The 12,442-nt window shown below is 35.3% G+C and overlaps 1 protein-coding gene across 1 annotated transcript in view; it reads right to left on the reverse strand.

The window, feature by feature from the left end:
• Positions 1–1,460: 1,460 nt before the first annotated feature.
• The window catches only part of VWA3B (von Willebrand factor A domain containing 3B), a 59,606-nt gene continuing 48,624 nt past the window's right edge, over positions 1,461–12,442 (reverse strand). Inside the window, 6 exon segments of the mRNA XM_066545206.1 lie at positions 1,461–3,687; positions 3,690–3,853; positions 6,968–7,065; positions 7,598–7,735; positions 8,921–9,045; positions 9,800–9,920. Of these exon segments, the coding sequence (XP_066401303.1) occupies positions 3,560–3,687; positions 3,690–3,853; positions 6,968–7,065; positions 7,598–7,735; positions 8,921–9,045; positions 9,800–9,920 (774 nt within the window). The 3' untranslated portion in view covers positions 1,461–3,559.

Genomic DNA, 12,442 nt, shown 5'->3' on the forward strand with positions numbered 1-12,442 from the left:
ACTCTTGAACCCAATTCAGACAAACTACGTTTGCCATAGAAAAGGATAGAAGATGTTCATTTGCAAAGGTCTCCCAACTACCCCATATTGGCAGTTACAGTAATTATCAGCATAATTGCTTCAAGTCACATCTCATTATAAATAAAAAAGGAGATTTTGGCTCTGATAGCTATTATTTGCTAATGCATCAGACAGTGCAGTGTAGTACTGTGTATCATACCTGTACTTCATGCCAATTTTTTTCTGTTTTTGTTTTTTTTACTAGATATACATTTTAGAAAATTGACAAGGAAGTTATGTGGAATGAACATGGATTTTAGGCATTACAGAACAGAGAAAACTAGAAAGACAGAAGAATTTTTCTACAGAAAAAGATACATTATTTTATTGCACCTATAAAAAATTATTGCAATAACCAAGGACAGAATTAAGTATCAATGGTCTTGCTACATCAAATAGTATTATTTCAGTTACCAAGGCAAAGAATCATTAGCCAACAGTCAGCAGGAATTTGCCAGGCTTTCATTTGCTCTCTTATAAACACACAGAGCTAACACAGTAAGAGTGGCAAGCCTGCACATCAAAATAATAATGTTTCAAATATAGTGGTTCTGGAAGAAACAAGGCAGAATTCACTTCAACACAATAATGAAGCTAATATATGCTAAATAACCAACACAATTACTTAATCTTTATTCACTTCTGTTTATGCTGTTTCTGCAAGTAGGACCATCAGGAATGGTCTGTTGATTCCTCTTAACAATCAGAAATATTTTAGCTGATCATAAACCAAAACACAAATTTGCTTTATGTCCAAAGTCTCTTAATTCATATAGGGCCTACAGGTCTGTGGTGGAAATATATGGGAATACAAGGTTTCACCAACCACCTATATAAGAGCCATGTAGCTGAATCCACATTAACATGGGAAGCACAAAAATCCATCTTGGTAATCTGGCAATGCTCATTCAAGCTCAGGAGAACTTACTTCCTTATGTAACAGATGAATGATCACATGAAGGCAACACAAACATAGGCAGAGTGTTGATTAACACATCAAATAATTACAAAACATAGCCCAGTCAGATTACTAAATATATATATATATGTATGTGTGTGTGTGTATGTATCTGGACCAAAAAAGTGACAAGATCAACATTTTTAAAGGAAATGCAAGAAACAGTGATGGCATAAATGCTTTTAATGCCTTAGACACATACATACATGGAGAAAACGTTTATACAAATATGAAGAAAATGCCTTTACTTCAGTCAAACAGATCAGGACTATTGAGCTTTTTCAGAAGTTAAAAGATATCCAAATTATTTAGGTGTTTGATATTACAAGGAAAAGAATACATGGGAGGAATATACATCTTTCAGAAAAAAAAAAAAACAGTTTAACAGACTGCTTTTAGAAATTGAAAAAAAAAAAACCAAACCATAACCTTGTTACTGTAAAAGATATTTCACTATAAAAATTGTCATTACTGCAGCTATTCAAAACATTTCTCTGAGATGCTGACTTGGAAAAAAATCTGCCTTTGATATAAACAGTCCAGAAACAATGAAGTAATTAAGTCAACTACTAGGAAAACCTGGAAAGGGATCACTCTGATGAACATTGGTGTATCCACCGTATGAAAGGCAATATTTGAGACTTCAGAGTGATACAGGGGTCTGAAGAGGAAAACAGGGTGTTTTATCTCACTTGTGCAGTTTAGGCTCCTGACTTGAATATCCAGCCTTCTTTCAGCACTACAAAAACTCCATGAAGGCAAAGTCCATTGTCAGATACCTGATATTTTTAATACCTGGTCCATAGAGACTAACTAAATAATTAATTAAATAGCAGCGCTTTCCAACTCCTCATCCGTGTTATTTAACACCTACTCACATCAATGTAATCAAATATGACAACTTCTAAGGAAAAGTGTTAACCTGCATAGGGGAATCTCACTGGTGCTCAACACATATTGAACTGCCAAGCAGTAAGTGTAAACTAATAGTTCATACTTGATTGGAAGTTGAGCAGATGGTAAAAAAAAAAAGCCAGGCAAATTTGTTTTCTTCATTCTCTTCATCTTTAAAATGAAATCCAGCATTAACACAGTTCAAAAAGATGTGTATATCAGGGGTCAGGCAGCACATTTGATATAACTTACAAAATTATATAACTTACACAGAGTGCTCTGAAACATTTGCATGGTATGAAAATGGGGCAACTATCTACACGCAAAGAGGATAAATATACAGTCATGTAGAGAGATTGGATAAAGAGGTATGTAATGAAACCATGTAAGGATGACCATATACTGTTACTTAATATCTTTATCAGCTCTGACTTTTCCCTTTCTGACAAAACACAGAAGGATATGTAAATGAAAATAAATTTTAGAAAAAAACTCCCATATTCAATATTTATTGTGTCACAAGAAGAGGACAAAGTACCTTCTTCAGCATGTTCAACCTGCATATGACATTGAAGCCTTGTTAGAATACTATGAGATTTTTTGCTAAATCTAGGCAGGATTAAAATGCATAGATAACCACTGCTCTGGTGTAATCTTTCCTGCAAGCTGCAGGGAATCAGTTACAGGACTTGCTGATCACATTAGGATTATTTCACATTTCCTCAGCATCTGCATCTCAAAATGTCCAAGAGGAAGGTGTCTGGGATAACTGAGCATTTCCAATGATGTAGCTCCACCTTTGGAAACCATGATCATCACTGGACAAGCCCAACACCTCTGCTCTCATATAATTCTGATCAGGCCACTCTTAAAATGTGCATTATATAATGGGGACCATAATACCCACTATAAGCAATGTATTATGGAATTTGCAGGCAATCTTTAAAGGATGAGAGAGAACACAGAAGGAACATTCAGATGAGGCAAATCAAGTTGATTGAAAACATGATGATTGAGTGAATTTATAACCCATCACTTCTGAAAGTAAATAAATAATGAGGCCATTGAAAACATATTTAAAATGGTAGAAGGAGATACACCCAGCAAGTATGGATAAAAATCCCATTATCTTTCCACTGACAGTAGGATCTTGAAAATGAAGAGCTGACAGACATGTAATGGCAGGCCTACATTAGCCCAGTCTCTGCTCCAGAGTACCTATACTCCAGACAGGGAGTATAGGTACTCCTGTCAGCTTTAACTGAGCCAGCTCTTACACCAAAATCAATTTAACCTCTGAAGCATTGAGCTACAGGTGCAATCATTTAATATCCACAATGTAGACATAACTTTAGTCTAACAAAGAACAAACAGTAGAGAGACTGGAATAAACACTCTGCTTAAAAGCAGGTATTAGGGTTTGGTGTTACTGCATCCTCACTGCTACTACAACTGTTAGGGAAATTAAGGTGGGATATGCTGGAGCGGGCTTTATTCATTTCTTGCTGCTGCTGTGAAAACACACACTGAGAAAGTGTCAAGAGCAGTTTCTAAAGGAGGTAAAAGAATTCCATCATATAGGACAAATGAAAGCTAACTTGGCTAACACCCAGAAATGCAGAAATCTGTTCCTCGTGTTAGGAATAGCTAAAGGCCCTCACAAATATTTAATTCCTTACACTTTTTCAGAGCTACATCTTTACCTCTACATTCTTCCTTATTGCTAGACAGTGAATTTCTTTCTCTCTGTTTTACTTCACTTCTGGAGATAAAAGATTATCCAAGTTTGACATCATCTCCCTGGGATGCCTTTTGTCTACTGTTGTCCTCTTCTTTTTCTTTTTTCCCCTCTTTTCTTTCACTATAGTTTTTCTTGCTTGTTCTCCTCCTTCATCTTCCACAGCTGAGTGAGGGCAGGGGTTTTTAGTCTTAGTATCCAGGCTGGAAAACCAGAAAAGGAAATCCACTAAGCTAAAAGGACATATCTCATAAAGCCTCTTTTATAAGACATAGATTTCACCTTTTTCCCCATCTCACAGTACTGACAAGAGAAGGACTTATCACACTCTTGACCATTTGACAGGGTTGTAAATGTCCTACAATTCAGTTTCCCTTTTACTTATAGAATAAGTAAAGGATAGCCTAAAACAGGGCTCAGGCCCTTAATCTTATCTGCCTCTTATGACTTCAGAAAGGATGTGGGCAAAAAGGACCCTTTTGCTGTTGGGTCCATATCACACAGTGTTGTACTTTGCATATGGAACTTGTTAGCTACATTTGCAGAGTGCTTATTCTGCCATAATTATTTCTTTCCATAATGATGGCAGGAAAATGCCCCAAACAGATGCTAATGTCTCATACTGAAATCATAGAGCTATATTAGTACCTCTAAAGATTAGTCAATTAAGAATAATCCCTAATACACACCACAAAAACATTAAAAGACAGTCCCAAAGAACTCAGAGCTGGAGTTAGCCAAGCCACTGTATAACATCTATAGGCACTGAGGACTTCCTGTCAGCATGGAATCTGTGCCTTTTAATTTTTTTCCCTTACTACTCCAGCACTTAGCACAAGCAGTTTGTCTCTTTTTGAGGTTCTAATATAATACTGCATTCAAACTTTTTGATTCCTTTCCAATTAAATTATGCTTTTGCATTTTTCCTATCAACAATGTCAGCACTTTCTCATTAGATCTGTGCATATCCATGAGCAATATGCTGCAGTGTCCCCCTCTAAGTAGGACATGGGAAGTAGGGATTTATTTTAGAAATATAATAAACAAGTTTCATTGGAAAGCACACTTCCATGTCCTCATAAAAAGTAGGGGTTCTAATAAAAACTCCATTTAGTGCATTCATTTCAGTCAATTCTCCAACGAATTCCTCCATTTGCCAATGCAAAATTCAATTTTCTCCTCATTTGTACATAAAAATGGCAAGTCAGCGTGATAATAAGTTCTCTTTGGAGAGTGAATGGTTGTACCAAAGCACTCATTCATGAAACAAAGCATGTAGAATGGACATTATTCTTATTGCTCATGCATTTAATCACATCTTTTCTTAATATGGTACCTCAGAATACAATCCATCTCAGTAGAAGGGAAGGACTTCTGCTGCTTTTGCTGGAACTCAGACCAGTTATATACCTCCCTCTTTTCAACTGGTTGTTAGCATTGAGAAGGAAACCATGGTCTTCAGGTTTGCTTCTTGGTGAGAAGAGGCTACTATCATATCAATTATATGGCCTGGGAAGCCATTGATGTATTCCCAGATTTGGAATTTTGCTCAGCAAAGAGAGGGAATTCATTTGTTTGTGTGCTGTAGCTGCAAGCTGGTGGAGGGCTGAGTTTCAAACTCTACTAGGATCACTCTTAGAAAATACGTGGGAATCAAAGGATTTGAATCTCAGATGCTTTTCACTCTGTCATTCTCAGTGAATCCATACATCAAGCCCACAACTAGTACCCTCACCCATAACTTTTAGATTAAATCTTTAGTGATGATAATCATATTAGAACATTTCAATGAAAATTAAGAACACCTGTGGGTGAACAAGCACAGGAGCAGATTTCCCAGAGAGTGTACAGTCTCTTCACTGGAGGTATTCAACTATTTGGATGCAATCCTGCACCATGTGCTCTGGGATGACCCTGCTTGAGCAGGGAGGTTGGACCAGATGACCCACTATGGCCCCTTCCAATCTGACCCATCCCATGATTCTGTGATCTAAAATTGCCTTTAATGGTGGAATTTATTTCTCTCCACAACTACCAGAAAGGAAGGTGCAGCTGGGTGGGGGTTGGTCTCTTCTCCCAGGTCACCAGTGACAGGGCAAGAGCACACAGACTCAAGCTGCACCAGGAGAAGGTTTAGGCAGCACATTAGGAAGTTCTTCACAGAAAGAGTGATTGGGCATTGGAATGGCTGCTCAAGGAGAGCATGGAGTCACCATCCCTGGAGGTGTTTAAGAAAAGACTGGATGTGGCACTCAGAGCCATGCTCTAGGTACAAAGTGGTGTTGGGTGATAGGTAGGATTCAATCTCAAAGGTCTTTTCTAACCAAGCTAATTCTGAGATTCTGTGATTTTCCTTGTTCATGTTTCCTCTTGGAAATAAACTTCCCGTGATGGAGATTATATTATTCTTTTGCAGCAGTGCTCATACTACATGTAAGAGAAAATCCTTCATTCTGTAGATGTTAAGGCAAATGGAAGACTCAAAACCAAATTATGTTTTCTCACACAAAATGTGAAACTGTGCAACTCCCCCTGGGAAGAAGCTCTGGATGATGAAGTTTTACATGCTTTCAAAAAAAGAAACTGCACAAATTCATGGGAAGAAAATTCCATCAAGGCTATTTAATACAGAGACTCCAATTCTGCTTCAGAGAATTTTTAAATTCCAATAATTGTAGGTTGGGATTGTATTCTGGAGAAATATCCCTAGATGATTGTTCTGATCTTATTGTCCTTCCTAACATTGTCTGAGGTTGTTAGTGCTCTGAAGGCTGTCATAATTTCAACTGGATTAAACTAGAACTTAATATAAGATTAAAAAGTAACCATAAACACTTGGAACACTTGCATTTTCAGTGCACACTTCATATCTTGCTGCCCATTAATTCTGCAGAACCTAAGTAGGGGCTCATACTCATCTTACACACTCTCTCTCCATCTCCAGATTTAAGTTCAGAAGATGAACAAGTGTCTTAGAAAAAAATTGCAATTTTATGTGCAGCTTTACTTTACAATAAGTATTTTAAAAGTAAAATAAGGTCTACAACAAATAGAAACTCCATCTCACATTTCAGCAATCCCCTTAACAACTTTCTGGGACTAAGCTTCAAACCATCAGATCCCACCAATATTTCTGGAATGAAAATAAGGCAGTAAATTCTCACATAAACTTAGTTGCAAGTGTAGAGTAAGCCAGTTCACAATAGCTGTAGTTAGAGTACTACGTATGGAAACCTGACAGCATAGCTGAACTCAAAGTGCAACATTTAGAATTCAAATTTTAAAAATTTGGTATTTTTAGGTTCAAACATACTCACATCTCATAATCCACCGTCTGCACCGTTCTTATGTACTGACAGGAATAAGCATACTTAGTTTGGCTGATTTTAATGAGCTCACTTCTTATACAGTGTTCCTGCCATAACACAAACAATATTCATCTAATTAAAACTCAAATCTCAAAAGCAATGAAGATACATATGCATAAAAAAATCAACTGTTTAAGTGTAACTGTAATCAGCCACTAATAAAGATAATTAATATAAAAGTTTCAAGTACAAAGTAAATTTTATTTAATGCATGCTGTGAAAAATGCAGTAAAATTATCATAATGGCTTACAAACAAAAAACAAACAAACATAATGGAATTAATGTCAGACTATAATGACTGTGTTAAAACTCCCTATGTTTCTTATTTTAGAAGCATGGAACTTGTGAAAGCCACCAAATGTATTGAAGAAGAAAGAACAGAGTATAATTTAAGAATAAATTATCCAACAGAATTTCTTCGTTCAGGTTTATTGCATGAGCTGTTCATTGCACTCTGAATTCTGATTTACTCTGGTTAGCTGGAGACTCGGATTGGGACAGAGAGCCCATTAGCCTGGAAAATTCTATCTGCCTCTCCAAAACCAGCCAGCCTGGTATCATCCCCTAGGTTTACTTACCTCTCTATTGTTGAACAGCAGCACTGTGTAGAATTTGTCACCTGTCTCCACCCTCTGTGGTGTTGCTATGACAATGGCGGGTACATAACATTCATTTTCTGCCCGTGTCCCGGTTCTGGCAAACACATAGTCCCCAACCTGTGCACAGGAAAGCATCACTGCAAGAACCACTGCAAGAACCACTTCTGAGCTTTACAAGACATAACTACTAAGATATTTTTACATGAATCTTCATTCTATCATGTTCTCATGATTTAATATGGACCATTGAAAGAAAAGAACTTGGTCCTTACATGTTTTGATTATGCAATTTCCACTGAATCAGGGAGAGAACACAAAACAAAAATAAAGGACTGAGCTCTGCTAAATGTACCTGGGCTTAGCTAGCAAGCTGAACTGAATGAGGAAACTCTTACAAACTGTACATTCCCTTGGATTCTAGGCAAATTTTAAGTCTTTCAACAAACCAACCTTGGGAATTTTAGAAAATTCCAGATGTAACTGATTTATCCAAAATCGTTTTTAAAATTAACACAGAAGTCACAGTTTTATATCAAATTCTGCAGGTCTCTAGAGTTGGATACAGAACTTACAGAGTTATCAGGACCTACTATATCAGGATTTGTCTTTATCTCAAACTTAAAAAAAGGTATGTCTCTAGTTTTATATGTAGCAGTGAAATTATAAACATGTTTCTTTTATTCAAAACAGATGGATCCATCCTGTATCCTCTATGCAACCATCACCATTCTGGTGTGTAAAATAAGAATCACCAAAAAAACTCAGCTGTGATTACAGATAGTCAGCTGATAAATTTTAAAGAAAATCAGAAATGAACAGGGATTATAATTTTTTATTACTGTTATTTGCCTTAGTATATGGTTGTTTTCTGGATTTAAAACATGCTGTGAAAACTGAATGGTTAAAACCTGCTGTAAGTAAACTGCTCACACTAAGTTAAAAAGGCTCTCAATTTATAATCTATGTGCTATGAAATAATAACTGTACTAATAAATAGTTCACCTTTCTTCTATGGCTGGGGAAATATTCATGTTTTATAAACAAAACAATATAGATTAATTTAGAACACATAATTTTAATAAACAAAGGAATAGAATTACAATGAAAACAAGCTTCAAACAAATGAAAAACTTCATGTTGAAAGTAGTATGATACTACTATAATGAAAAACTCTTCTTTAAAATAAAGGTATTTAAAAGACTTTTTAAAAAAACTATAATTTATTACCTAAATATAAAATGAATTTCATATTTTTAAATATAAAATGCATATTTTCAATCATGAAAAAATACAGTTTTTCACCTGCAGATGTGGGCATGGCATAGCACCTCCCACAGGTATAGTGAACTTGACAAGGACATCACAGCTCTCCCCATTGCTGAAGTCAACAAGTGCACAGCTAGAACTGATATTCTTTATCACAGTTCCTGAAAAACAACAGAATAAAATATTTAAATTATTTTTCTTTCACCCCTTGTGGAAATTATTTTGTAAAAAATCCTACAGGCTGTCACACATCACTGAGGCCACCCATGTCTATACTATGCATTTTTCATTTTCATTTAGCTACTATAAGCTGTGCTAAGGCAATGGAGACATTTGTACCTAAAAAACCCTGTCTTATTAACCAGTCTTAATAGTGCTATAAAAAGAAAACAAAGTCTTTTTCAAGCACAGGTGTGAAATTTGTAAGCTGATCTGGTTAACATAATAAAATTACTACCATAGTTAAGAATCTGTAATTAAAAAAATCCCAACCAAACAAGTAAAGATAACACAAAGATAAATGCATACACACAGAGAATATTTAATATTCTGTGTGTGAAATAACAGAACTGAGTTTTACCTACTAACCATGCTGGCTTAAAATTCAACAAAAAAGCAGCACCATTTAGTGATCTTTATGGACACATGCAAAAGCTTGGCACATGATTTCCTTCCATACTTTTCATAGACAAACATATCATTACTCTCCAACTTTACAAAATGAATGTCTTCTTATAAATGTATATATATGTGCACATACATATACATATCCAAAATAGATATTCCTTTTCATTAATATGCACATGTAATAGTAAATGTCATTAAGAAAAAATAAGTCAATTATGACTATAACTTATGCTTTATCAGTGTAAAGGAACATTAAATAATATTGAAAATGTGGACAAAAACGTATACCTGGATAATAAAATCCTGTGATGTCTGATCTTGCAATTACCTTTTGGCTTTTGTGAGTTACAAATATTTGATGTTTTTGTCTTGTCTTAGACTTCAGCTTCCCATTTTCTTCCTTAAATCTCTGTAATTTGAGACAATTATTTCTCTACAACAGCTAATGCAGTCAGCCTTAATCAATTATTAGAAATTATTTAAAAACTGAGGCGGTGTAATGCTACAAAATCTGTACAGAATTCACAGCAAACTGGAAATGCTTTAAGAATAGTTCTAAGTACAGGAAGTACTTATATAAGTGTTTTCACTATAAAATCCTGTTCTGTATGGTCATAACAATACCTATATTTTCATGTGTTCTGGCTACCGTTTTTCTACAAAAAATGTCACAAAGTTGCACAATTCATATTAAAGGATGAGGCAAGGAAAAATCAGCTCTTTTTTCAGAATAAGAAAATTTGCTCTACATATTTCTTTTGTACAGACAGGAGATTTTTCACAGTAATCTGATTTGCATTAGAAGTACCTCACTGTATGGGATGAATCATTAAAAAGTAAAATATGAAATCAAAAAATGTTCAAACAAATCTTCAAATGTCTGGGGAAAAACGTTTATTTACCATAAATTCAAAATTCAATTGACATTTTCAACCATGTTAAAACATTCCAGTTTAGCACAATATTGTACCAGATCTTCCAGACCTGCTACTGTCCATTATTCTGCCCAACTAGTTGGGGTTCTTCATGCACTAATCATTTTTGTCATTCTGCTCACAATAATATTCCTAAATATAAATTACAAGCAAGTGCAAAACTTGCTTATAATAAATCAGTTTCACCACTAAATGAAAATCGTGGCATTTATTTTCACCATTAAATTAATTAGTTTCACCATTAGTTTTTAAAATATTTATTAATCTACCTCGTGGACAATTTGCAGGCATCCATCTCTTACGTGGTTTTTCTGAATCATAAAAATGTGCAACTTGAAATCTTGAGCTTTTCCACAGATCTACACATTGTTCTGAAAATGACCATAACTCACAGACTCTTAATAAAACTCCTGCTTGCTAGGATGTGTATGACTTGCTTCTTTTTCTGATGAAATTTTTTTTCTAAAAAAGTGTTTTTGATTTGATACTTGATTTTCCCTAATAGTCAATAATTATGGAAAATATATTAATAACTTTGACTGAATTGTTTGTTCTCAGTTTCACTCTAATTATTAAAGTATCTTTTTTTCAAACTCCCTCTCAAAAATCACAAACAACCCTAGGAAAAAAGTCCTAAAAATAAGCAAAACACACAAAAGAGGCAAGGAGATATTTTAAATTAGAGATACATGGGATTTTTCTAGCTTTTTCTTTACCCCTACCGAATATTAATTATATGAACACTCTGGGTTTTTAAACTCAGACTAAACCAGAGGCTCTTCACAATGCTTAACTGACTGCTTGAAGTATAACTCAACAAAGGCTGATATGAGAGCAGACCTACAGTTCCACAGACACAAAAAAGTATTTGGGTAAAGCATTTACTTAATTCCTCAGACTCCAAAAGGACAGCTGCTGCTGAATATTTATTATCAACTAATTTGTATTGCTTGACTAATAACTTGGGCAACTTCCAGCACTCCACGTTAATCCAAATACTAAAGACGACACAAGCATCCACAATGAGGATTCCGAGTTGTGCAGAATTCAGATGGCTCAGAAACACTGTCTAAATTCAAATCCATCTTTCTTTTCTCTCACACAGCTTTTCAGTGTTTAGCAGACACTGTTGGAGTGGCCATTTCTGGCATTCAGTATTTTTATTACAAAAGAGCCCTATCTGATTCTCAGAGATTTTTACCATATTTCGCTCTGCTTCTGTTGAAGGCAATGCATTAATGGGTGAAGGAGACTTTGTTTACTTCTTCCATTAGCTGCTACATTTTTTAATTCCCTTTCAAAAAGAATAGTCTTTGCACTTTCCTACTATAAGTGAGAATAGACATGAAGAATACCCTCAGATCTCCATGTATCTTGGCTCAAACTTTGGGTTCTCATAATCCTGACACCTCCAGAGTCAAGCAACCACCACTCTTCCCTGGGTGCCAGTGGGAACAAGCCCATTCTGAATAGACCTAGCCCATTTTTATGAAAGGGCCAAAAAAGAAAGAGCTGAAAACTGTGTTTTATTTAAAATTTAGTAAAAAAATCATCAGGAAATTTAAAAGTCTGCTTTGTTGAGTAGTTTCAGGATAATTGTGATTTTTTTCTATGATGTCACAATGACAGTTTTCATTCAGTGCCATATCAGCTATTTCCTAGCTGTAACGTATTTCAGTTGGCAGTTTATTTCTCTAGACCCATTTTGTGGGCAGACACCACAGTTGCCAAAACCTTCAACAAAACTTTTTAAAGCCTTCCCATTTTTCTTCTTTTTTCCCCCATTGTTTTTCTGCTACATAAACAGAATTCTAATTACATCTGCATTTCTGCCTCTCACTCCTGAAGCCTTTCAGTTGCAGATTAGCAATTACTGAAGATGCTGCTCTGATTAGACTCCTAAAGCAGGTTGACTCAGGATAAGTGATTGCACAATGTTAATCACATCATGTCTGAGAGCACCCACTGGTTGTTCCAAGCAACAGTAAAATTACAC

The sequence above is a fragment of the Molothrus aeneus genome, chromosome 2, assembly GCF_037042795.1.
Source record: "Molothrus aeneus isolate 106 chromosome 2, BPBGC_Maene_1.0, whole genome shotgun sequence".
Lineage (NCBI taxonomy): Eukaryota > Metazoa > Chordata > Aves > Passeriformes > Icteridae > Molothrus > Molothrus aeneus.